The sequence below is a fragment of the Ctenocephalides felis genome, unplaced genomic scaffold (genome assembly GCF_003426905.1).
Source record: "Ctenocephalides felis isolate EL2017-DRISC unplaced genomic scaffold, ASM342690v1 CF-g0.4_SCAFFOLD_01604, whole genome shotgun sequence".
In the NCBI taxonomy this organism is placed as follows: Eukaryota; Metazoa; Arthropoda; class Insecta; order Siphonaptera; family Pulicidae; genus Ctenocephalides; species Ctenocephalides felis.
This window is the reverse complement of record NW_020537758.1, coordinates 58,126,899-58,152,470: the sequence shown is the minus strand read 5'-3', so window position 1 is coordinate 58,152,470 and position 25,572 is coordinate 58,126,899. Positions and strand designations below refer to the sequence as shown.

The window sequence follows — 25,572 nt, the reverse complement described above, 5'->3', positions numbered from 1 at the left end:
ATGTGTTCATATGGCACCTTCCTTGATATCGATCCTCCAAAGTTCTGATGTTTTGGAGGATACTCTTGCCCTGCTTTTCGTTAATATCTCTCAGATTTTCCAAAAACCGTTCGGAATAAGAGTAAGTATGGGCAATAAATTCACATCAATTACATCAAATATATCAGTTTTAATTCTTCCTGTCTTCTCTTTTAATGTTGGTTTGATGCTCTAGGTTGTTCATCATTGGCAATTGGCATCCATTACTTGGTATGCAGAAGATGTTGATGCTCTAGGACAGGTTATTTATCATTATCATAGATAGTTGTGGTTTATGACCATTTGCTTCTATTGTCTGAATTTATTCCATTGATATTTTCCACACAAACGAAACAATCGTCGTGATAATTCTGAGATATTTTCTAAATAACAGGAGTAATAAAATTATAGCATTATTCTTTTTTCTTCTTGATAATAATGTAAAAATACTACCCAATTTCTGGTATTGGGTATATACTAGGTTTCTGGTATTTGTCGAAAATATTAACCACAGATATAACACAAACTATCTGGATTATGCACACAACGTCTTATTCGAAGCCATACCGAAAACAGCAGATAAAACTCTTAGTTATTCGTTAAACTGCGATAATATTAGTCATTTCGATTCGATGCGATAATCAAAATGACTAATTGGGGTACTTCCCTAAAACTAAAAAAAAACTAGACGGAAAAACGGAAGGTATATTTGAAATCAGCGTGCAGTAGTAAGTTGATTTAAAAAAAAGTTTGAGTAAATAAATAAAAGTGCCATTTTTGTCGCGCAGTGTATTGTTTCAAATATTTTAAATCATTCTATATATTTAAGCCTTATGGCAAGTTGCATGAACACTCCCGATATGCGTAATAATTGACTTAATCAATCGGAATTGGGAGTTAGATATTTAGATAAAATTTTCAACTGTTTATTTCGAAAATAACGTTTTGGTTTTCAATTAAATCTAAGTTTTTCGATTTCCAATTGAATTTTCTCCAACACATTTGAATTTTCTGTAATTATAATATTTATACATATATTGCACCGACTTGTGCTTATATGCCCCAAAATTCATCCAAATTTTAATGAGTTTACAATATTTGACTCATCTTTACAACTTTTGACACAAATTTTGACTATATTTTTTCAAACTTTGACGAATTTTTTAAATTAAACTACTGATCGTGAGGCCGTAATATTTTATCACCAAAATTCATAAAAATCGTCGATTTTTTTTAGGAGTTAATTACAACAACTTGTGCCTGCGAATCTTTACCAAAAACTAATCTTTATCCTTCAGAATCAGTATCTTTTGAATGTTTAAAATCGATTCAGAATTGCGGGCTAAAACGTGGACAAAAAATTTGTCACTTTTCGGCTATTTGCGAAGAAACGGCTTGGCTGATTCGAGTTACATCGAACGAAATTTTTAAAATCGGTCTCAAAAATCTCAAAACACGCACACCCACACATACTTTCTCCAAATTTGGTCTCATTTGATTCAAAATGGTTTCAAACGTCGAGAAACATAAAATTGGCAAATCGGATTTTTTGACTAAAACATCAACTTTTCCTTCGGGAAGTTAAAAAAAATTCAAGTTTCTCAAAAGTTTCATAATTCTCAAAAAAAAAAATTAAATTAGGGTACGGGAAGTTCCAGCATTTTATGACTAGTCCTTGGCGGCGAATTTTTCTTCAAAAAAAATCTGTATAACTAACTAATTCTTCTTAATAATACTTTTTATTTCAAAAAACATAAATAATAAAACATAATACGACTGTGATGCAAAATTTGAGTTTAAATAACCTATTATTAAAATCTATTATTTTTCATTTCAAATTTTGAGCCGTTAATTTGAATGCATTGAGCGCGGTGTTGCCAAACAATATTTTTAATAACAGCGCCATCACGCCCGACCCATTCCATACCCTTCAAAACGTAAATTATCAAATTGATTAATAAGTTAATTATCAAAGTTGGCAATTTAATAATAATAGAAAGATTCGTAAACGAGCTGAAAGAAAAATATATTCTTCAGATATTATACTACTAAGGTTACAATACGTCCCGATTTGGCCGGACAGTCCCGGTATTTTCACCTTGTGTCCCGGTATTTCTCAAAGCAATATTTGTCCCGGATTGGATCGGGTGTCCGAAAAGTATAAATTTGAATTAAATTTTCGAAATTACTTACAACTATTAAAGCAACATAATAAAATTACAACTATTCATCAAATATCTGAAAATGTTTCAACGAGAAAATGAGAAAATTTCCGAATGCAACGTTTACAAACGTGGGTCTCTCACGTTAATAATTTCGAACTTTTTTTTTGCAATTTTACAAAAATTGCTGGAACTTCGCTCGTACCGTAATACTAGAGAAACTAGTGGGGTGGGTGGCATATCGTGCCTTAAGGCAAATTGCTGGAACTTCCCGTTTTCAAATAGATTATTATAAATATTGTAACATAAGAATTATATAAACTAAATAGCAAAGTTGAAAATATTTGTAAAGTATATTAGAACTATAGTCAGAATTAAAAATAAAATCTGAATAATTATTTTCGATTACCGTTTTTGGCACTTTTTGCTTCGTATCTTCGAAACGGCTGAACCTGCCATATCGCCAAAAACTAATCAGCACGTCTCTCCGTCAATACAAATAGAATGTTTTTTGAATTATTCAAATCGGTTGATCCGGGTTTGCGAAATCGTAGACGAAAAATTGTATCCAAACATACATACAAACACACACACACACACATCCATTTTTTTAAGATATGTCAAAATGTTCAGAAACGTAAAGAAAAGTAAAGATGCAAAAAAAATTATTTTAGTTTTTATGCGATTACTATAACTTACCCTACGGGAAGTTAATTATGAATGCGGCGTTTTGAACGTCTTGCACAAACGCTAATTTCGACTAAGTAAGGTAATTATGAAGAAAATTGAACAGAATTTTATATAAGGTGCAAAAGAAAAAGAAACGTATAAGTATATAAAAAATATAAGATAAAATATAACATATAATGGTTTTTAAAAAAACAATTTGAAAAAAAAAATTTGTATAGTATCTTTAAATAAATGAATAGTATTTGTTATTAAAATCATATTCAAGTATTTAGCACATATATATATATATATATATATATATATATATATATATACATATAATTTTATTTAATACAATATCCTCACGTACATGTATTATATAGTTGGTAAATATAATAACAAAATAGTTTACAGTCATAAGTTGCATACTGTAGAACTCTAATAAAGTCAATTATTTTATAGTATCATTATTGCATAGTAATGCAGTATTACAAAAAGCAAGAGGCATATGTTAGTTACAAAACTAAAAGCTCACAGCCAAAAATATTTGGTGTAAAAAATAATACCATTTTGTTAAAGAACTGTAAAATATATTTAAACTTAATAAAGGCTTATTCCTACTTAACATTGAATACTGACATTCACTATCAAATAAAAGGGTAGGTATTTTTGACACAATAAAAGGTTATCCTCAATAACAGTTAACATTTGATACAGCAGTACTTGCTAAAACAGTTCTTATTTCAGAAAGTGAGTTATTTTTGAATGCTTCACAAAGCTTCATCAATATTTTTTTCCGATTAGCGGCTGCTTCCATTGAATGAGAAAGTGAATGTGCTCTACTGGTAATAGCTTGCGATATACCTCCCAGCCGAGCTGCATTAAAACCATAAGATTTTGGACAAGGACCTTCAATATATTTGTACAAAAATGTAACAGTTTCCTGCTGAACATTATTCTCCTGCTCATCTGACTCCACCATACATGCCTATAACATATCCGTTACTAAGGTAATGAAGTCAAAGTTTACAGTAAATTTTAATAGTATTATACTTTACCATATGACCAAGGCTGACATTATCGAAAGAATGAAAATCTTCAACCAAACTATGGTAATGTGTAGAAAACATAGTCCGGCAACCAAGTTGAACCAATTGATTTACAACACCAGCTGCAATAGCTGTACCATCATAGGTTGATGTTCCACGCCCTAAAAAATATTTATTACTAGGTGGTCATTTAGGTAGTAGCATTTTGTGTTGAGGCAAGTTTCATTAATCGATGCAGTTTCAATAATCAACTTAAAAAATAAAGGTATTAATTTATGAGCAATTTAAAAGTATACCTATTCGCTATATGGCATCATATTGTAAACAAATATTGCAAATTATTTAATTTTGAGCAAATTTGCTTGTTTTACTTATATAGTTGTAAAAATAATTTTAACTTTGCAATTCAGATTCAAAATATTTATAAATTTTCTGTAATTCTTACTTACTTATAAAGTCTTCGAATGCGTTCATATTGTTTACTCATATATATATATTAGTTTGATGTAAATAAACATAAATATTATCGCACAAATATAAGCTCCATTATAAAATACGAGTTAAGAAATTTACAGTATTTAAAACATCAATCTTTGAAATAAATATATAAAACAATTATTATTCATTGATCATTTTTATTGATTATTAACTTCCAGTAGGGTAAGTTACTGTAATCGTCCAAAAATCAAAATTAATTTTTTTTGCGTTTTGAAGGTTTCTGAACATTTTGGCATACCTTAGAAAAATTGATGTGTGTGTGTTTTGTAGGGCGTTATATTTATAAATATTTCAGATTTTAATTTTAATTCTGGCTAAAGTTTTTAAGTTCACTTATATACTTTAAATAAATAATTACAACTTTGCAATTCAGTTTATATTATTGTTATAAATATTAGGCAATGTTCTTCATTTTAAATCCGATGGATTAAGTTTTGTTTATAAACGTCGTCGTCCAATTCATAAACTCTTATATTTTGTCTATATAATAATATTAATAAAAGTTACGGTATATATACCAATCTGTTTGAAAACATTTAATATTTCTCGAATATTTCGTTACGGTACGGGAAGTTCCAGCAATTTGCCTTGATGCACGATTCCAAACACCACTAGTTATAATTATGTTTATTCCTAGAATATTTAATTACAGTGCTGGAATTCCAGAATATTTCCTCATTTTTGGCTGGTCAAAAAATTACGCACTTATCTGCTAATTATATGGAGATCTTATATTCTTATACTTTGAATAAAATTTGGATTTTTTATTATTATTCTTTTTATGATTAACTTTCTGTAGGGTAAGTTATTGTAATCGTCCAAAAATCAAAATTGAAAATTTTTACATTTCTTCACATTTTGAAGGTTTCTGAACATTTTAGCATACCTCAGAAAAAATGGATGTATGTGTGTATGTATGTATGTATGGAAACAATTTTTCTTCCACGTTCAAGAAACATTCTATTCCTATTGATAGGGAGGTGTGCTGTGTTTGGCAAAGGCTGGTCCAGCCGTTACGGAGATACGACGCAAAGAGTGCAGAAAATACAAATCGAGTTTTTGAGAGAACGAAGCATCCGATTTGAATGATATAAAAAAATTTCAATTTGTAATGATTGGGAGAAGAGGTGATTCGTTTTCTCATTCGGTTTTCTTAAGTAAGCGTTTCCGGAGGTAAATAAATAACAATAATAAGTAGAAAATTAAACATACCTAATTCATCTAAAAGAACAAGAGAATTGTACGTAGCATGTCGTAATATTGAAGAAGTCTCACTCAATTCTACTAAAAACGTTGAATGTCCTGTTAAAATATCATCATTCGCTCCAAGTCGTGTGAATATCCTATCAACCAATACTAATTCGGCAGCATAGGCTGGCACTCTGGATCCCTAAGAAAGAGAATAGTAGATATCGATATCAATAACAAAATAACACATAAAACAATCTTCATTATGTAGTTGATACCATATGTGCTAAGATAGTCAAGAGACCAATTTGGCGCATCAGAGTTGATTTTCCACCCATATTAGGGCCTGTTAGCAATGCCAAAGCTGACCAGTTGTTTGCATTTATATGTACTGTATTTGGTATAAAATCTTCGTCTTCTATACATGGATGACGACTTTCTTCAAATGACACAAAAGGCTGGAAAATATTTTCTCATAATATGCATTACATTTTCATTCAAATTGATTTGGCATGTTCATCAACCCCTTAATGCGCATTTTTTAAATCAATTTAGCTATAAAAAATATCATTTCATTTTTTTGCAAATATTATTCATGCTTATTTTAACTAATTTGTGCAAAATTTTCATTATTAATATTTGTTATTAATTTGTATTAATTGTTTTTAGTAAATCATAAATTAATGCAATTTTAAAACCTAAAGTCCTATGTCACACATTACAATAATCAATTGCAATAATCTACCTACCAACATGACAGATAGGGACTTAAATATTTGGAAAATTATATTTCCATATTAACCACACAGAGCTGTTATATTTTGAGATAAAATTGCAGTGACTGTGATGTTCATGGAACGTCAATTCACAATTCTACATGTGAACGTTGCCTGTATATGTCTCAGACGTGGGCATTGAGGGGTTCAGTAGATTTTTATAATTTTACTGTTTAATATATTTACCTTACTATGTTTTTCTGGTTGAACCAAAGTAGGCATTACCATATTATATGATTGTAACCTGGCATATTCAGCCAAGCTTGCAAGAATGTCTAAGAGAGAAACACAATTAACAACCTCATTCCATTTATCAAAATGACTACTGAATTTCTCAAAAATACGTCTAGCAAGATCTTTCAATACAGCTTCTCTTTTTCCTTCTGCTTTCATCATTTTTTCTAACAATTCCTGAAATGTACAAAATAACATAAATGGCTCTGTAGTCTGTAACTAACGAATTCGTTAGTTACTAATTAATATTTCTACTACTTGATATCAGTTTGCACGCAACGCGGAATTTGATTCCGTGAATGCATGAATAATACTTTTTGTAAACAAAAATTGGGAAGGAGCCAGCCAACCGCTTTTATATTCGCATAATGCGCCCAAAATATTAACCGTTAAATTCAGGATCTGAATTAAAGGGTTTATTATATGGCATGGATTCAACCACCAATTTTCGTCAAGATATTATTACCGACTAACTACAGCGGTTGTACTCGCAGACTACGAGTGCAACCGCTGTAGTGCATTATTTATGATAAATATCGTTGAGTTTAATGAATAATTACTAGCTAGTGCATGAAAAGGTTAAAATCATTTTTTGTTTGTGATAATGCGTTTGCCTGGAATAATTTTTAATTTGCGTCATTCGAAAGCTTATAGATTTCTCATATATTATCACAATTATGTGGTACTACATATTCGAACGGACAACGCATTGTAATAGTCACATCATCAGTGGATCCACAAATAAAAAATTAAATTGATATAGAATTAAAAAATGAACTAGAAAAATATTGTATTTAGAAAAAACAATAAAAAATAGTAAGAGAAAAAAAAACAGCAAGATAAAAAGAAGTAAAAGTAATATACATAAAAATAAATATATTTTTATGTATAAATAAGTCGGGGGAAAACCCGACTTATTTTTATATATATCTACATATATATAAAAATAAGTCGAATTTTCCTTCCTGGCGATTTAACACCAGAACGCACGAACCGATTTCGACAATTTTGCATTCTTTCGAAAGGTCTCGGGCTCCGCAAGGTTTATAGATAAGAAAGTGGTGCATGGCATCGTGCCCTAATGCAAATTGCTGGAACTTCACGCACCGTAATTAAAAATTCGAGTGATGACATTAGTGAGAATTTTCAGAATTATGCTTGGTTAAGTCTACGAGCAATTCTTGCCGCCAAGAAATATGATGTATAAGCACTGAATTTCACCATTCAATAAAAAATTGCTGAAGATTTGGTGACATACCAATGATTCCGACTGGTCTTCCGTTTGACTTCAAACGATTGCAATTTCCAGTTCGCCTTGCGTTCGCAATGACAACTAACAATTCGCAAGGTCAATCGCTTAGTGTTTGCGGGATAAATTTCAAATAGATTATTTAGAAAATCATTGTTTTTCACATGGGCAGCTATACGTTGCCTGTTCACGAGTTGGAAAATAATCCGCTTTGTTTGTGTTAACGTCAGACCAAAAAACAAAAATTGTGGTTTACCAAGAGCACTTCAATGAAACGGATAATTTGCGGATTCACTTTCATTTACTTAGAATATTTCAACTAAAAAATACTTCATTTTTGTAATCGAAATAAATTCATTACTGTTGTGCAATAAAATCAAATTTTTCCTTTTCAAATATAAAACAAACAAAAAAATTCTTCATCTTTCTGACGAAACCATCTGGTGGCGAAACGGAGTTCGTCGGGTTTGCTTGTATATATATATATATATACAGTACAGGCCAAAAGTTTCCGGACACATGAAAAATCTCATTTTCTGAGTTTTTAGCTATATTTTTCATATAAAAATAATTTTATTCAAGTTAGTTTTGTACATTCTACGTAGTATTAATATTTAGTGACTGATTTGTAACCAATTTGTGAGAAATGACGGACTAATTAGCAATGAAAATGTTAAAATGACACAGTCGATTTTCCTGAATATGACCATCCTTTGCTTTGATCGCTGCAGCGCATATTTTTGGTAATCTTTTGACAAGTTTTTGCAATGTTTGCGCAGGTATGTTCTTCCAGGACTCGTTAAGGCAATTCCACAGGGCAAGGAGGCTGGTTGGATGCAAATACTTCATGAGGCATTTAAGCTCGTCCCACAACAGCTCTATTGGATTAAGATCCGGCGATTGTGCAGGCCACTCAAAAAACCACTTCTGCAAGCAGTAAATAAACAAAAGAGATTGCAATTTGCCAAAACCCACTTAAATTGGACCATCAATCAATGGAAATCAGTTTTATGGACGGATGAGTCAAAATTCGAACTTTTCGGAAATCATCAACTCAATTCTAAGTGTATTTCGACAAAGGTGAAGCACGGTGGTGGTTCAGTGATGGCTTGGGGTTGTTTTGGATTCAATGGAGTCGGATCGCTTGTCAAAATACATGGAACTTTAAAGAAAGAACAGTATCATAGCATACTTGAGCGCCACGCCATTCCATCTGGTTTCAATTTAATTGGTCCAAAATTTATTTTTCAACAAGATAATGACCCTAAACACACTTCCCGACTCTGTGCCAATTATTTGAAGCGAAAACAAGATGAAAAAATACTCCAAACAATGGATCTTAATCCAATAGAACTGTAGTGCATTTGTCTGACTGATTTGCATCCAAGCAGCCTCCCTGCCCTGTGGAATTGCCTTAACGAGTCCTGGAAGAACATACCTGCGCAAACATTGCAAAAACTCGTCGAAAGATTACCAAAAATATGCGCTGCAGTGATCAAAACAAAGGGTGGTCATATTCAGGAAAATCGACTGCAGTGACATTTTAACATTTTCATTACTAATTAGTCTACTATTTCTCACAAATTGGTTACAAATCAGTCACTAAATATTAATACTACGTAGAATGTACAAAACCAACTTGAATAAAATTATTTTTATATGAAAAATATAGCTAAAAACTCAGAAAATGAGATTTTTTTCAAGTGTCCGGAAACTTTTGGCCTGTACTGTATATATATATATATATATATATATATATATATATATATATATATACCCGGTATCCGAAAATCATATGTGCCTATGAGACTTTTTTTACCCATATAAATCGATCCGGAAATACATAAATTAAAAACTTGTATGACTTTTAAAACATTTTTATTGTTTCCATACGTTTCGACACATTGTTTTGTGTCATCTTCAGTGGACTATGTAATTGTAGTAATCCTAATTATTTCATAATTATAATTGTTCACGATGCACAATAAAAACAATTCTCGTCACTTTAAATCGAACAATATATAAATTTTAGAATGAGGTTTTTATTGTATAGTACATCTCGTAATTCCGTATTCCGATGCGAGAGTGTAGTGGTGAAAAGTCATACAAGTTTTTAATTGATGTATTGCCCTGAAGACTGAATCTCACAAATCTCAACATCAAAATTATAACTTATAATTATATAATTATATTATATGTATATATACATTAGAATTTACCTTTGTTTTCACTGTAGTAAAACGTTTTGCAGCTTTTGCACCCTTTTTCTGGCCTTCAAGACTATAATCTCTACCTGCTTTACCAGCAGCATGGGCAGGAACTTCTAAAGTAAATCGTTTTTTATCATTGCCATGATAAGTCACCTCGCAACCAAAATATTTGCATTGTTCTCTCAAATAACTTGCTAATTCATCTTCAATTTTTTTAATATTATCAATAGCATCGTCATAGTCATTATCCACACCAGCTATAGGCACGATAACGCCATCCCTTTCGGCTTGTTCATGATTGAAAGCATTCTGTAATGATTAAACTTTCTTTAATTGAAGGGAATTTGCATACATACTTACTATTACTGTGAAATAAGACCATTTGCGTTCTGTAGAAGTAAACATCACCTATTATAAAATTTAGTGAATGAAAGAACAACCTCAAACGTTGTTCAAATGATAAATTATTGGAAAAATCATTGTAATAGGTTGTTCCGTACTCTCAATAATTTGTATTAAATCAATTAACATTTTTTTGTAAATTTTTGTTTTTTGAAAAAATAATGTTTTCTTTATTTTGGCATATTCTGGAAGATATGAACTTTTTTTCAAAGCAATCGTACTGCTTTAACTGCATATTGACAAAATATAAAGCGCGTAAGCGCCGCGTCGCTGTCTAACAGATAAACATTGGTACGGAACCCATTAGAGTGTAAACAAAATTTATACTTATTGTTAAAATCTCTATAAAGTATCTGATAATTTGATGTGCATATGCCTAATGATCATTTTTGAACGCCAAATGGCATTTTTTTTTACTTTTTTCGTTAGATCTCCGAAACCGCTAGACCTGCCCTCTTGAAAATTTGATCAATTCTTCATCTTGTCAATACAAGTAAAATGTTTTTTGAATTATTAAAATCGGACGCTCCGTTCTCTTAAAAACTGAGTTACCGTTTTCGGCACTTTTTGCCCCGTATCTTCGGAATGGCTGGACCTGCCTTCGCCAAAAACTAATCAGCACGTCTCCTTACCAATACGAATCGAATGTTTTTTGAATTATTCAAATCGCTTCATCCGTGTTCCCGAAATCGTCGACGAAAAATTGTATCCGCACATACAGACACACGCACACACACACACACACACATACATCAATTTTTTCTAAGGTGTGCCAAAATATTCAGAAACCTTTGAAACGTCGAGAAATGCAAAAATTTTCATTTTCGATTTTTTTGCAATTACTATAACTTGCCCTACGGGAAGTTAATAACGGACTCAACTCAAGTACTTATTTAACAAACACACTCACTAAAAAACTAGGACCATACCGGTGTTATTTGCTATAATTATACCATCGTTCGTAACAGATTCATACTTTTATGAAGAAAATTGTTCCATCACTATTGCTAGTGTGTAATTGCACAACTTTTTTGCCAAATTTTACAAAAGCCAAATTAAAATTTAACTTGGACCGCCTCAGAAATTTAGTTCAATAGCAAGTCAAAAAGCTAAGACAACGCCTCTAACACAAAAAAACCTATAATAGAGAATAAGTTAAAACTATGATGGAATTGGTCAATGTTAATGAAAATTTTCAGATAAAAAATGATATTAGCATTTAAGATATAATCAGACCTAGAAAGTATGCGGTGGAAATACTCTTATCATCTTATGTCAGCATTATCTCTCAAAAACCTTTTACACAATTTCAAATCTCTAGTGGTTTCAAAATCACTTTACAGCAAATCTTATATAATGACAATTAAATATCTCAAAAACCTTTTACACAATTTCAAATCTCTAGTGGTTTCAAAATCACTTTACAGCAAACCTTATATAATGACAAATATCTGGACCTGTATACTTCATATACTAGCAAAAAATATAAACATTATTAAATCGTAGCATATTCTATTTATAAAGATTAAAATAAATTATCTACATACTTTGAAAAATTCTAATTCCTCTTGCACATCTGGAAGTTGCCCAAGTGGATTGATGCAAGTCAATTGTTTAAGTAAGTCGGAAGTTGATTCAGAGAATAATTCATGAAATTGTGAAATATGTTCAAAAGCATTCAAAGTAGCAATAAAATCACTTATTCTTCTCTTTGCGTAAGTTTTTTGTTCATAAAAGATTGCTCGACTGTCAGGATGAAACTTATTATATTCATAATTTCCACTTGTGTGTATCCTGAAATATATAATTTTATTACTATTGCTTATTATGATAACATTTTTAGGAATATTTATAATTTCCAACATTCCGTGAAATATTTTAAAAATCGTAATAAAATAGAGAAGTTCGTAAATCGTAATAAAATATAAAACATTCAGCAGAATATTTTAAAAATCGAAATAAAATATAAAAGTATTTTTTGGTGATTTACCTTTCAGAATCTGATTTTATAAATACCTGCTTGCGTGTGTATTGTGTACATTCCTTAAATAATTAAAACAAACGCGAAACATTTAAATAAAGAAATGTTTTAATAAAAATGCATAAACTTTTACTGTTTTCTGAACACACAGTGGTGTATAATTCACAGCAGAATCTCTCATCTCATATGGACCAATCCAAGGTTTGACTAATATTTAGACTTCTCTTTACAGATGAGAAAAACTATTTGCCCGATTTTAAATTTTGTTTTCTTTATTTATCAGTACTTTTCGAGTTTATCTACTATAAATTAACATGTCTTTAGGGACTTGAATCGAGGTTTGTATTCGACTTGATTCGAAGAGTAATGCACATCAGGATGCTTATTAACCAGTTAACTGAGACGCTCTCATCGAACTGTGCGCACAGTTTTGTGCCGTCCGAATAGAGCCCATGACGAGTATATAAAATGAAAATAGTAAGATATATAATGAAAAATATGGATTTATATCACAAAAGCGAAAATTTTATTACTCCATTTTACTTCTTTGTTAACATAAGCATAAATATTATATTAATAAAACTCAATAAATTCTATTGGTACATGTAAATGCAAGAAAGTAGGAATAGTCAAAAAACGAACTTCGAAATAAACAGTCCTACTGTTTATTGTTAATTTTTTGTCTCAAGGTAAACAACCACTCTTATGACTACTTATTTTATACCAACATAACTTTATAATAATCAAAACATTTTGGCATTTCAAAATATTATTAACTTCTATGAGTAAGTTATAGTAATCGCAAAAAAAAATCGAAGGTTTCTGAACATTTTGGCATACGCATTTAGTATACGTATGTGTAGATAGATACAAGATACAATTTTTCACCGACTATGGATCAACTGATTGGGAAGATTCAAACAACATTCGATTTCCCAGACATGCTGATGATTAGTTTTCACGAAAACAGTCAACGGTAAAAAGTGCAAAAAACGATCAATTAATCTGGAAAAACAGGTTAGAAGTTTGAAGAAAAATTATAATTAAAAAAAGTTATTTATCATTTAGACATATGCACATCAAATTATCAGATACTTTACAGAGATTTTAATAATGAGTACTGATTTTGTAAATTTTTTTTTGAGTTTTGTATCAAGATTTTTAATTTTTCGTTAAAATAAATGCCCTCGACATTTTCGATAGGATGAATTACTATTCAGAAAGTTTGACACGCCATTAACAGGCAACCCGAATTATTGAAATTAAATATCCATCAGAGGTTTGTCCGGACAAAAGAGCTAAACGGTCCACACAATAGCTAAAAGTTCTTTCTCAATAGATAAATTTTCTTCAATATTTCGAGTGTCCGGCAAGCGAATGTTATAGGCAAATCATTGTCGATAGGGCTTTGCCAGATGCATTGGTAGTAGGGTTTGTCGGTTTTCAGAAACCGGTTTTAAAAACCGTTTTTTTGATGGTAATTATGGGATTCTAAAACCGGTTTTTTAGTAGAAAAAGCCGGTTTGCACTGTACGAAATGTGAAAAAATAGCCAAATATAAACATAGATGCAAGCGTTTTGATTCTTCAAATCATATCGGTTTGATAACATTTGGAATCATATCAGTCTGCTAAGGCTCCCAGAAAAGTTTTGTATTATCTTTTGTCTATATATATATATATATATATATATATATATATATATATATATTAATTTAGATTTTTATACCAGTGTATATAACATATATTAATTTAAATACTACTCAAACTTCATAAAAAAGAGTTTTTAGCCCTAGAAGCCACAAATAAAAGAACAAACAACTTAGAATTATCATATCAGGCTTTAAGAACAATTAAATCTAGTTCAGTCGCAAGTAAAGGAGTATTTTCTATTTCGGAAAATTTTGTGAGTAAATAAAGGACACGTCTAAGTAACACATCAATAGTATTATATTAAATTAAATATTATTGATAATATTTTATTAAACAACAAAATAATTAGAATTTTTAAGATTAATTAATTAAAATTGCTCGGAATAGAAAATACTCGAGGTTTAGCTCAAGTTTTTTTAAAACTAAAATTGATATTAACAAATATGTATCAACATGTATCTAATTTTTTTTAATTCAATAAATGTTTTTTATGTAAAAATGTAACATTTTTTTTACTCGAAAACTTTCCTTTCATTATCATAAAAATATCTTCATTCTTATATGTGAAAATGATGCATGAATAACGAATAATTATTTTCAAAGTTATTTAATCCAGGTAAACTATTATTTTTTTGTTTTACTAATTGAAATTAAAATAATTTTGTTTACTATTCATAAAATTGAACAATAAATAATTTCAGTCAAATACTAAATTTGAGAATAAATTTTTGTTTTTACAGAATATTCGAGCAAAAATTTATTTTCTATAAAAAATTCGAAAACCGGTTAAAATCGGTTTTCTGGTAAAATTAAAATTCGAAAACCGGTTTTCTGAAATGTCGGTTTTTGTATAAACCCTAATTGATAGTAAAATGAAATAATAACTCAAAATTAATATTGTGTGAAATGAAAGGATATAAATAAACTCTGCCATTGGCTTAGATGTGTTATAAAAGCATTCTATAAAGCGTCTATAATATCCTGCAAAATATGGTCTAAATAAAAAACTTTTATTAAAATATCGTGAATTTGTTTAGAATGATCCTGAAGTGTATTATAATATTGGAGACCTTGTAATCCAGTGAAAATCGAATTTTGATATGTTTGAATGTAGCAGGGCATTTTTTAAAACTCAACGTTCTCTTCTAATAGCAATGATTTGCTTGAGTGGATAGAGCTGTGTTTTTTTTATCTTCAATACTCATCTTAATTTGATAAAAACCTGAGGCAGAATGAGTTGAAAAGTATTTGAAGTTTCCAAACTAGTCTGGGATATCTGTCATGTTAAATTATCAGAAGAAACAGTCATATTATTAACAATTGTATTTAGTGCAATTATTGATCTAAAATATGAGCAGAAATAATTCAAATACTCAAATATCAAAAGGATCCTCATTCTTTGTCTTCTCATTAGCTTGCCTTCATAAATTTACAAGATTTTAAAAATAGCTTTTCATACAAATTGAAACCCTTTTTGTGAAACCTTCCACTCTGATATGAACCTCAGAAGTGTCAAGAATGCTAAGTGCACTGTGAAATATTTATTTATTTGAACATGCTTGATTAGATTTTGTCTGACTGCATCTTAAATCAATATTTTTAATAAAAATATATCAATGTGACTATACTTGCTATCGATATCATTAGTTTAAAAATAGACTTGACCAATTTGTTGTTTGTGACAGTCTTGAAATATGATAATTTTAAATGCATATGCGCTCATCATTTTGTATATCACTCAAATTTAGTGATAAAATTACAAATTACAAATATAATGATAAATGTAAATCACTTTATGTTCGATTTTTATTATTGAATATCTTAAACCAAACCCAAGTAAATATGCCTAAAAGCTGATGATTATAATGTACTTACTGTGCTATATTTCTTTCCAGATCAGGAAACTGCGAGAATTTCTTTCTGATTTCTTGTAAAATAGATGGGTTGGATAGTAAAAACTCTATTGCTTCTTGACGTTTTCTTATCACAGATAAAACACAGGGAGGAGCACATAGCATCTGCCTTAATAACCTAAATGAAACATTTTTTATGATAAGAAGTTCTGCAGTAACTACAGTATTGTTTAGAGCTTCAAAGGCATGTTCACACTAATGTTACAAAGCATTATTACAACAATATAAAAAGTACAAATACGCGCAATGCACGTGTGTGTCGAATTTTTACTCCAAAATATTCTGTTACTTAGTAATTTTAGTGTTTTTGTCCTGGTTGGTCCTTATATTTGCATTCATTATATGGTATTTTAGATTTGCTGAATGATAACACACATCAAGTGTCAAAACATAAAATAATGTTTTTCTTTTAACTCATTTTATACTCGACGAATGGGCTGCTAATTACTTTCAAATAAGTTTTAATGTTGAAAAAACTATCAAGATATATTAACTACATCATATGCCAAAATTGAGTCACAGTATAATATTGATTTAATGAATACATTTATTTGTTCAGCTGTATAAAAACTGTTTCAAATTTAAAAAAAAAAAAAATGCCTTACCTCTTTCCAAATGGCGTACAGCAATGGTCAATTTTTTGTAACAAACTGCCATCAACACCGACTACTCTTAAATTATGTAAAGTAACAGCATCCAACACCATGTGCTCAAGCAAATCAATTTTGTCATTCGTTTCTTGCTTAAATTCAGAAGCAGACAGATCAGGAGGATTGTAGACAAAAAAACGAGCTCTGGAAATTATTTGTTGATCTAGGTAACAGTTCTTTAAGTAACACAATGCAGTACCAAGTGCTTTTAAAGAATATTCATATTTCTCTTCAGGCGCTAAATTATCAGCTGAAAAAAGTATTTCTTTATGAAATCTTAAAATGATGAACTCAAAAAACACAACATCAAATATAAAAATTATGTGAAAAATAAATTATTCTATCATATTAAAAAAAATGCTTGTAATGCATCTATTTATTCAATTGCATAAACAATTCAAATGATATTATAGATAATAGATAAACCTTTGCAAAATACACCACCTTAAATCAGGCTAAGAATTTTGACATTTGCATATTTCAGCCAGCATGAAGTTGGCGACGAAATAGAAGTTAGACGTCAAGTTGAAATGTATTGGATTCATTGTTCATAACTTTGACAGCTAAAACCTGTCAAGATCATTATTATCACAGCCAAACAAGTATTATTATTATTATATTGTCTAATACCAAGATGATAGCCTTTATCTTAGACAATATATTACGTTAAAATACAATATATCTTGTTCCCTCATAGCAAATATTGCAGAAAAAACGAAATATATCTGTCAATTCCAAGACAGTATGAAGTATTTTGGTTTAGTATTATAACATCAGAAGTGTTTCAATTTTATTTCATTTACTGAACCTTCTATTTGTTGTTTGTTGAGTTTTAGTTAGCTTCCACTGAATTAAGGTTAAGATCGAAACCAAACCTAATCATGTATACAACGTAACCCTAACAAAAATAATGAATAAAATGTAACCCTATGCGTAAAACGTAAGCCTAAATTATTTTTTAAAACAAAATTATAACTAAAACATTGTATAAAATCTAAGCTAGACTAAAATGATATTTGAATGAAAAGAATCCTAAAACATAACCCTAAATTGTAAAAATTAAAATAAGAACTAAATAGGCGCGTAATCAAAAAGCCAAAGCGAATAAACTTGAACGGACATAAAAAAATAAACACAAAAAGAATGAATCATAACGAAAAGCTAAAAAATATTAAATATGAAACAAGCCTACTTAATAAAAAACAATACGCCGAACCAACCCTGATATAAAAATGAACAAAATGGCCGACGCGCTCTTGACATCTGAAATGCTTGACAGCTTGATATCAGTCTTCGCCGGCAACTTCATGCTGGCTGAATTATGCAAAGTCTTAGCTTGATTTAATGCCTCCTTTGCAAAATCAGTCTGTATTAATTTCTAAGAAATGCATTTTCTGACAGGCTTCACAAAATGTATCACGCACATGGTCATCATTCTTAAATATTGGAAAAGACATTGGTCCACAAACGTTGACTAATAATAATAATAGGCAGTGCTGGATTTACAGTAGGGACAATCGGTGCTACTGCCCAGGGCGGCAAATTTTGGGGGGCGGCAAATTTTGGGGGGGCGGCAAAATTTGGATAGTGAGAAAAAAATTCTATACAATATAATCAACGCAAAATTTGGGTTGAAATAACCGATAACTAAAATTTATTATTTTGCCTTGCCTCCCTCTCCGAACGTAAATTATCAAATTGTTTAATAAGTTATCAAATTTGACAATTTGGCTAATATAAAGATCCATAAACAAGCTGAAAGTTCAACAAAAATATGTTTTTCAGTTTTCGATCCCTCTTAAAATGAAGAAATTGTGCACTTCCAAGCTTATAGCGTCGAAAAAAAAATTTAAACTAGTGACTCATGGCAAGACAAATTGCTGAAACATCCCGTACTAAAAATTACTTTTTATAAAGAGCTTTAAAATTTTTTGAAAAATGAAAAAATCATCAATACAAATCTAATATTTTTTAATTATTCAAGTCGATTTCGAGAACACGGATCAACCGATTTAAATGATTCAATTCCTATTGATAAGAAGACGTGCTGATTAGTTATTGGCCAAGGCAGGTCCAACTGTTTTGAAGATACGGTCTAAATTACAGAATAAATAACTGCTTAAATTTGTATGGGGGGCAGGTTTAGCGGTTTCGATGATCCAATAAAAAAAATTTGAAAAAGAAACATTTGGCGGACAAAAGTGATCATAAGACATATGCACATTAAATTATCAGATATTTTAAAGATATTATAATAATAAGTACACATTTTGTTTACATTTATATGCGTTCTGTAACATTGTTTATCCGTTAGACTGCGACGCGGAGCTTACGCGCTTCTATATTTTGTCCCTATGCTGCTGAAGCAGCGCGATTGCTTTATAAAAAAGTTCGAAATTTCGTAAAATTTCAGGGATGGGGCGGCATTCTTGACAGTGCTCCGGGGCGCCAAATTTCTAAATCCGGCCCTGATAATAGGTAAAAATTAGATGAAGAGTGTGCATATATTAGGTCTCATCTTTTGAATAGAAAATTAGGCGTTCTTGCACTGCTTTACCTTGTTTATGACTCTTTTTTTGTTGATGTTCTCGATGCGAAATAAGTTTCATTTATCACTTATACATAAAGTGAAAAATTCAACTTATCTGTTGAATATGAATTTTACGTTGAATGTTTTCCACATAAAATAATTTGGCAAAATAAGGTTTATGTATAATAAAATATTATGTATTTCTACTCGATGTTAAATAATTAAATTTGAATTAAACGTACGTTTAATACTAGGATTAAGATCCCTTTAATTTGACAGAACTCGAAATTTAAAATAAAATGCTGAAAAAACGATAGCACTAATCTTAACTGATTTGTGGCGTGAAATCATAGTTTTATTAATAGATATTACATGAGCAATCATAATTTTGATATTCTTTCTAAATTTTAAAATCTATATCTGGTATACTATCTCTACGAAAGCTAGAAACTTACTAATAATTAGTTAGAACAAAACACCACACAAGTAATTAATACACTAAACACAAACAAAAACATGTCAAAGTAATTATTACTTCGCCAAAAAGCAAGTTAGTGGAATAATAAATAAATATGAATATACTTCGAAAAAGAAATAATAAAAATAATAAGTTCGGACCTCATATCTCAAAGAACGAATAAACCCAGAAAGTTAAATTTACCAGCAAAAATCATGTTTTTTTTATTTTTTCATTCGAAATTTTTCAATAATAAAATTTTCAAGTATTTTACTATTGTACAATCCTGATTAAATTCGATTAACTTTTGGTGGTGGAATTTGCTTACACACTTTAGTATTTTTTTTACAAGAGGGCCTTTCAAAGTCGACCAATTTTAAAAAATTAAATTTATAGTTCACAGAAGGTTTTAATTCTTGAAAACCCAGGGCAATTGTATTTTTTTTTATTGCCATTCAATAAATATTATTCGCGCTTACTGTTCCAAAGTTTAAATGAACAAAATCAATAAAAATTGACCACAATAACCAAAAATTGGTCATAATTTTACTGAAGCTATATGTTGAACTTAAATCTCCAAACAAATATCACCTCGTGTCGACTTGACCGTCAAGGTCCGGGACATCCTGTACGTGCTTATAAATTAACTAGTGGGATGCATGGCATCGTTCCTTAAGGCAAATTGCTGGAACTTTCCGTACCGGATCGTTCTAGTATTACGTAAGCAGATTTATTACAATTATTTACCCCCCCCCATCCCCCTTGTCAGCAAAAGTAAGCAAAGCTCTTAACCCCTACCCCCATGCTTACGTAAACATTTTGCAATTAATGTAAAAAAATAAAAATACTACCTATAACGTAATCATCATCAGACTCCCCTGCCCCCCATGTCAACCCACAATAAGCAAATCAACAACCCCCCCGTCCCCCTATAGTGCTTACGTAAAACTTGAACGGCCCTTAATTAAAAATCTTGGTACGGAACCGAAAAAAAATTACACAAGATGTGTACACATTATGAAAATCTCTATAAAATATGTGATAATTTACATATGTCCAATAAATATTTTTGACCGCCAAATGACATTTTTTTAACTTATTTTTATTGAGAGTCCATAACCGCTAGACCTGCCTTCTCACAAATTTAATCAGTTCTTCATCTTGTCATTACAAGTAAAATGTTTTTGCTCCTTAAAAACTGAGTTACTGTTTTTGGCACTTTTTGCCCTGTATCTTCGGAACCAGCATTCGCCAAAAACTAATTAGCACGTCTCCTTATCAATACGTATCGAATGTTTTTTGAATTATTCAAATCGGTTAATCAGTGTTCCCAAAATCGTCAACGAAAATTTGTATCCGAACACAGACAGACACATACACACACACACACACACACACACTGATGGAAGCTTGTCATCGGGTTGGAAATAGTAAGGCACCGGGATTAGATGGAATTCCTAATATCGCCTTAAAAACATCAATTACGACATCTCCGTCAATGTTTCTTAATGCCTATAATACATGTCTAAAAGAAGGGGATTTTCCACGAAAATGGAAAGAGCAAAGATTAGTGCTTATTTCCAAAGAAAGAAGACCACCAGATGAACCATCATCCTACCGTCCGATATGCATGCTGGATACAGCGGGTAAAATTTTTGAAAGAATAATTCACCAAAGAATAGATGCAGTAGTTGACCCACTCCTAGTTGGCAATCAGTATGGTTTTTGCAAAGGGCGATCAACAATCGATGCTATAAACTTGGTAGTTAATACCGCCAAGAAAGCAAACTGGGATTGCATTATAAATGCACTCCGTGACAAGAACGTGCCAGTGTACCTCAGCAATATAGTCGCAAGCTACTTTACAGAGAGAATTCTAATGTACGATTCACGCGATGGTACAGAAGAATATAACAGAATGTGTGCCTCAAGGCTCTGTTCTAGGGCCTTTGCTGTGGAATATTATGTATGATGGCCTTTTATAGACTTGAGATTCCAGCATATGTGAAACTAGTAGCATGAACCTCTAATTAGCACAACAAAAAAGTGAAGCTGTTCTTATCACGAGTAGGAAAACAATAGAGACCATCAAGTTGAAGATAGGAAATCTAGAGATCATGTCAAAACCTCACATATGTTACCTCGGATTAATGCTTGATGCTTGATTGAATTTCAATCAACAGGTGGAACACGTTAGTGCTAAGGCGTCAATAGTTAGGACGAGACTTGCTCGACTAATGCCTGATGTTGGAGGCTCTAACTAAACCAGAAGGATATTACTATCATCAGTGATTACTTCGGTGCTTACATATGGTATCACCATATTTACATACATATGGTATCACAATATCGGAGAAAGCAGTGTGCGTCATTTCAGGAACTTTGCCTCTCTTAATCTTAGCAGAGGAAAGACGGACAATTTACCTTCGAAGACATCAACAACCGAGTCCTGAAAAATTGAGAATAAAAAAACGGCAGAACAGCATTGACCGATGGCAGCAACTGTGGGATGTCGCAGTGAAGGGCAGATGGACGCATCCAAACATCAAAGTCTGGCTAAATCTCAAGCATGGAGAAGTAAATTATTACACTATACAAATGCTATCTGGGCAAGGCTGTTTTCGAGCCTACCTACACCGTTTCAAGCAAGATAGCTCGCCGGTTTGCCCATATTGTTTGGGCGAAATCGAAGATGATGAGCATGTGTTCTTCGTGTGCTCGCGATTTGGTGCTCTACGGGACGATGTGGAAGAAACATTGAGGCGAAGAATTACTCCAGGTACTGTTGTTGAAGTGATGCTGACAACTGAAGCTGCTTGGAACGCCATAGACAGGTTTGCGAGAGAAGTGCTAATTGACCTGCGTTCTATGGAAAGAGAAAGGGCAAATGGGACTACCCTTAAAAGATGAGTATAAAATCAAGTTAAGAATGATAACATTATAGATCCTCCTCTCACGAAGTAATGCCTGATGGCGGTTTCCGTGGGGGCCAGAGGCAAGGGCAAAGCGAAGGTTTCAGTCGGTATTAAACCAGGGCGGTTTTGAGTCCGACATATCCAGACAAAACACCAGTCTGGGATGCATAAAAGCATTTCCTTCGATAGACAAAAAACAAAAAAAAAAAAAAACACACACAGACACATACATCAATTTTTTCTAAGGTATGCCAAAATGTTCAGAAACCTTTGCAACGTAAAGATATATATAAATTTTCATTTTCAATTTTTTTGCGATTACTATAACTTACCCTATGGGAAGTTAAAAATTATTTTGATTATATATATTTATTGTTCAATAAATTAATTGATAACTAGTGGGGTATGGCATCGTGCCCTAAGGCAAATTGAAAATAAAAATGAAATATTCGAGGAATATTAAATGTTTCAAATAGATTATTATAAATACTGTTACATTCATTATTCGTATTTTACAGACGAGATATGAAGGCTTGTAAATTGGTTGATGACGTTTATATAAATTTACATGAAAAGTAAATGAACAGAACTTTATGAAGGGGAATTAGAATGAAGGATCTTGTCTCATATTTCTAAGAATTATATAAATTCATAGCAAAGTTTTAATTTAACTCATGCAATGTTAAAATTATTTATTTTAAGTATATTATTTGAAGCTTTAGAATTTTAGCTAGGATTAAAATTAAAATCTGATATATTTTCGATATTCAAAACAAATTTTTTGGCGATGCAAAAAAAATCCGCTTTCCCCAAAAACAATCGTCTCGTCAATACAAGTAAAAGGGGTTTTGAATCATTCAAATAGGATGCTTCTTGTGACCAAAAACTGTCATTTTTGAACATTTAGCTCCGTATCTCCGAAACAGCTAAACCTGTCTCTGGCTTAAAAAAACATCACAATTTCTCCCCATCATTACGAATTGAATCAATCAAATCAGATGCTCATTGCTCTCAGAAACTCGATTTCTATTTTCTGCACTCTGTTCTTCATATCTCCGAAACGACTAGACCTAATCAGCACGTTTCATCTCCCCATCAGTGGAAATCGAATGTTTTTTGAATAAATCAAATCGGTTGATCTGTGCGACCGAATCGTGAACGAAAAATTGTATCCATACATACATACATACATACATGTATGTTTGTATGTATGGATAAAATTTTTCGTTCACGAACGTCTGCAGACGTTCAGAAACCTTCAATCTTCAAAACCTGAAGATATGCAAAACATTTTCTTTTTCAATTTTTGGACGATTACTATAACTCACCCTACGGGAAGTTATTAAATTCAAAATTGAAGTGATTAACTTGATTGAAGTTTGAAAAAAAATTAATAGTAAAATTATAGAAAAGCGGAGAATTGTGCGAAGAGAAATTTGATCATTTAATGAAATATTGAATATTGTTATATTAACACTAAACTTACCAAGTACCAGTCAAATTGGTCGTTTGCAAATTTTTGTAAAACTTACATACTTTTAAATGTAATGTAACTCTTATCAAGCTATATGACAATTCTTACTATAAGCGAATAATATGTATCTATGATCGAAAAAAAAGTTGTTCTGTGGCCAAACGATTTCGTAAAATTCACAAAATTATTTTATATTGGCAACTTAAAAACGGCTCATGTAGAATAATTGAAGAGTATAAGAAGGGGTTTAGAAGAATAATAACAAAAATTACAATCGAAATACGCGACAGAATTTGAAGAGACAGTGTTAAGTCTTCAACTAAAAAAGAACTACAAACTTCGTCTCTGGTGAAGCATACATTCTAGATGTGAATATAGATGATATAAATAGTTCGGCAGCAATCGCACAAAATATAGCTCATAAATCTCATAAAAAACATTGGACCATATAACCCTAGAAACAAAGCATACAAAGTTCACTTTTCGTTGAAAATTGATATGCTGGGTTCTATTTAGGTGAGAATGTAAATGTATAAAAACTAAACTATTTCACTTGACAATACGACTAAAAATGAAAAAAAAAAAAGATTATAACTTACATTGAGAAAGAAATGGTTTAAAATCATTTGGCCATATAGTTTGTCCTTCTTTATTGTAATACTTTTCTGCTAATACCTGCAAACATTTTTTAGAAGACCAAACTTGAGTATTTGGAGAAAGAGCTTCTTTCAAAGCAGTACTCAGAGCTGAGGATAATATTTTACGAGTACGTTCCGTAATCATGCCTCGCTCATACAAAACCAACACAGGCGGATAACATGCTAGCAATGTTAATAACCTAGAACACTGATTATCATCAGTAAATTGCCCAAGATGAAATTCTCCAAAAGATGTTTCAAGCAAACAAATTCCATATTCACTAAATTTTTCATGATCCTGAAAACAAATCATCTTTTTTAAATGTATAAACTTAGATGAAGAAAAACAGAAATGAATGATTAGTTTGCACTTATGTTTTGCATAAAAATTTTAAATACTGAAACAGAATATAAGGTGACCGAGTATCTACATTTTTATAAAAATAAATGGTAAAAATTAAAACATCAACTGCAAAAAATAGTATTAAAGATTCTTACTTTTTCTATAACAACGAGCATATAGGCGGCCTGAGATTTTGATGGTTGTCCATTTTGTGCACTGTAGGTGACCGTTCCCTTGTTTGTAACTTGACACACCTCACGTTTCACTACTTTATCATATTTTGTTGCGCCACCTAATTTTTATATAAATATATGAGTAAGTTTTTGTGGGGCGATACATCAAAGAATAAAAAGCAAAGCTTTATAAATTAATCTTTTATTCCAAACGTTTCGATATTCAATTTAATGTCATCATCAGTGGATATTAACGTTTGTAGGTTACATCTAGAGAAGTGTACACAACACTAGAAATTAGCACTAACATTTATACAACTAACTTGTAAACACCATGAATATTTTATAATTTTTTGTATGTAAAAAGAAAAATGATAGTTTTATTTGAACA

General features: G+C 31.0%; 1 protein-coding gene across 1 annotated transcript in view; it reads right to left on the bottom strand.

Moving 5' to 3' along the window:
• Positions 1–3,463: 3,463 nt before the first annotated feature.
• LOC113372238 (probable DNA mismatch repair protein Msh6) overlaps positions 3,464–25,572 on the bottom strand; it is a 31,621-nt gene continuing 9,512 nt past the window's right edge. The window contains exons 7-17 of the mRNA XM_026612563.1: positions 25,164–25,300; positions 24,627–24,963; positions 16,607–16,901; positions 15,964–16,119; positions 12,003–12,249; positions 10,063–10,362; positions 6,547–6,771; positions 5,863–6,042; positions 5,609–5,786; positions 3,908–4,059; positions 3,464–3,837 (exon numbers count right to left, since the gene is read on the bottom strand). Of these exons, the coding sequence (XP_026468348.1) occupies positions 3,541–3,837; positions 3,908–4,059; positions 5,609–5,786; positions 5,863–6,042; positions 6,547–6,771; positions 10,063–10,362; positions 12,003–12,249; positions 15,964–16,119; positions 16,607–16,901; positions 24,627–24,963; positions 25,164–25,300 (2,504 nt within the window). The 3' untranslated portion in view covers positions 3,464–3,540. The remainder of the gene's footprint in view (positions 3,838–3,907; positions 4,060–5,608; positions 5,787–5,862; positions 6,043–6,546; positions 6,772–10,062; positions 10,363–12,002; positions 12,250–15,963; positions 16,120–16,606; positions 16,902–24,626; positions 24,964–25,163; positions 25,301–25,572) is intronic.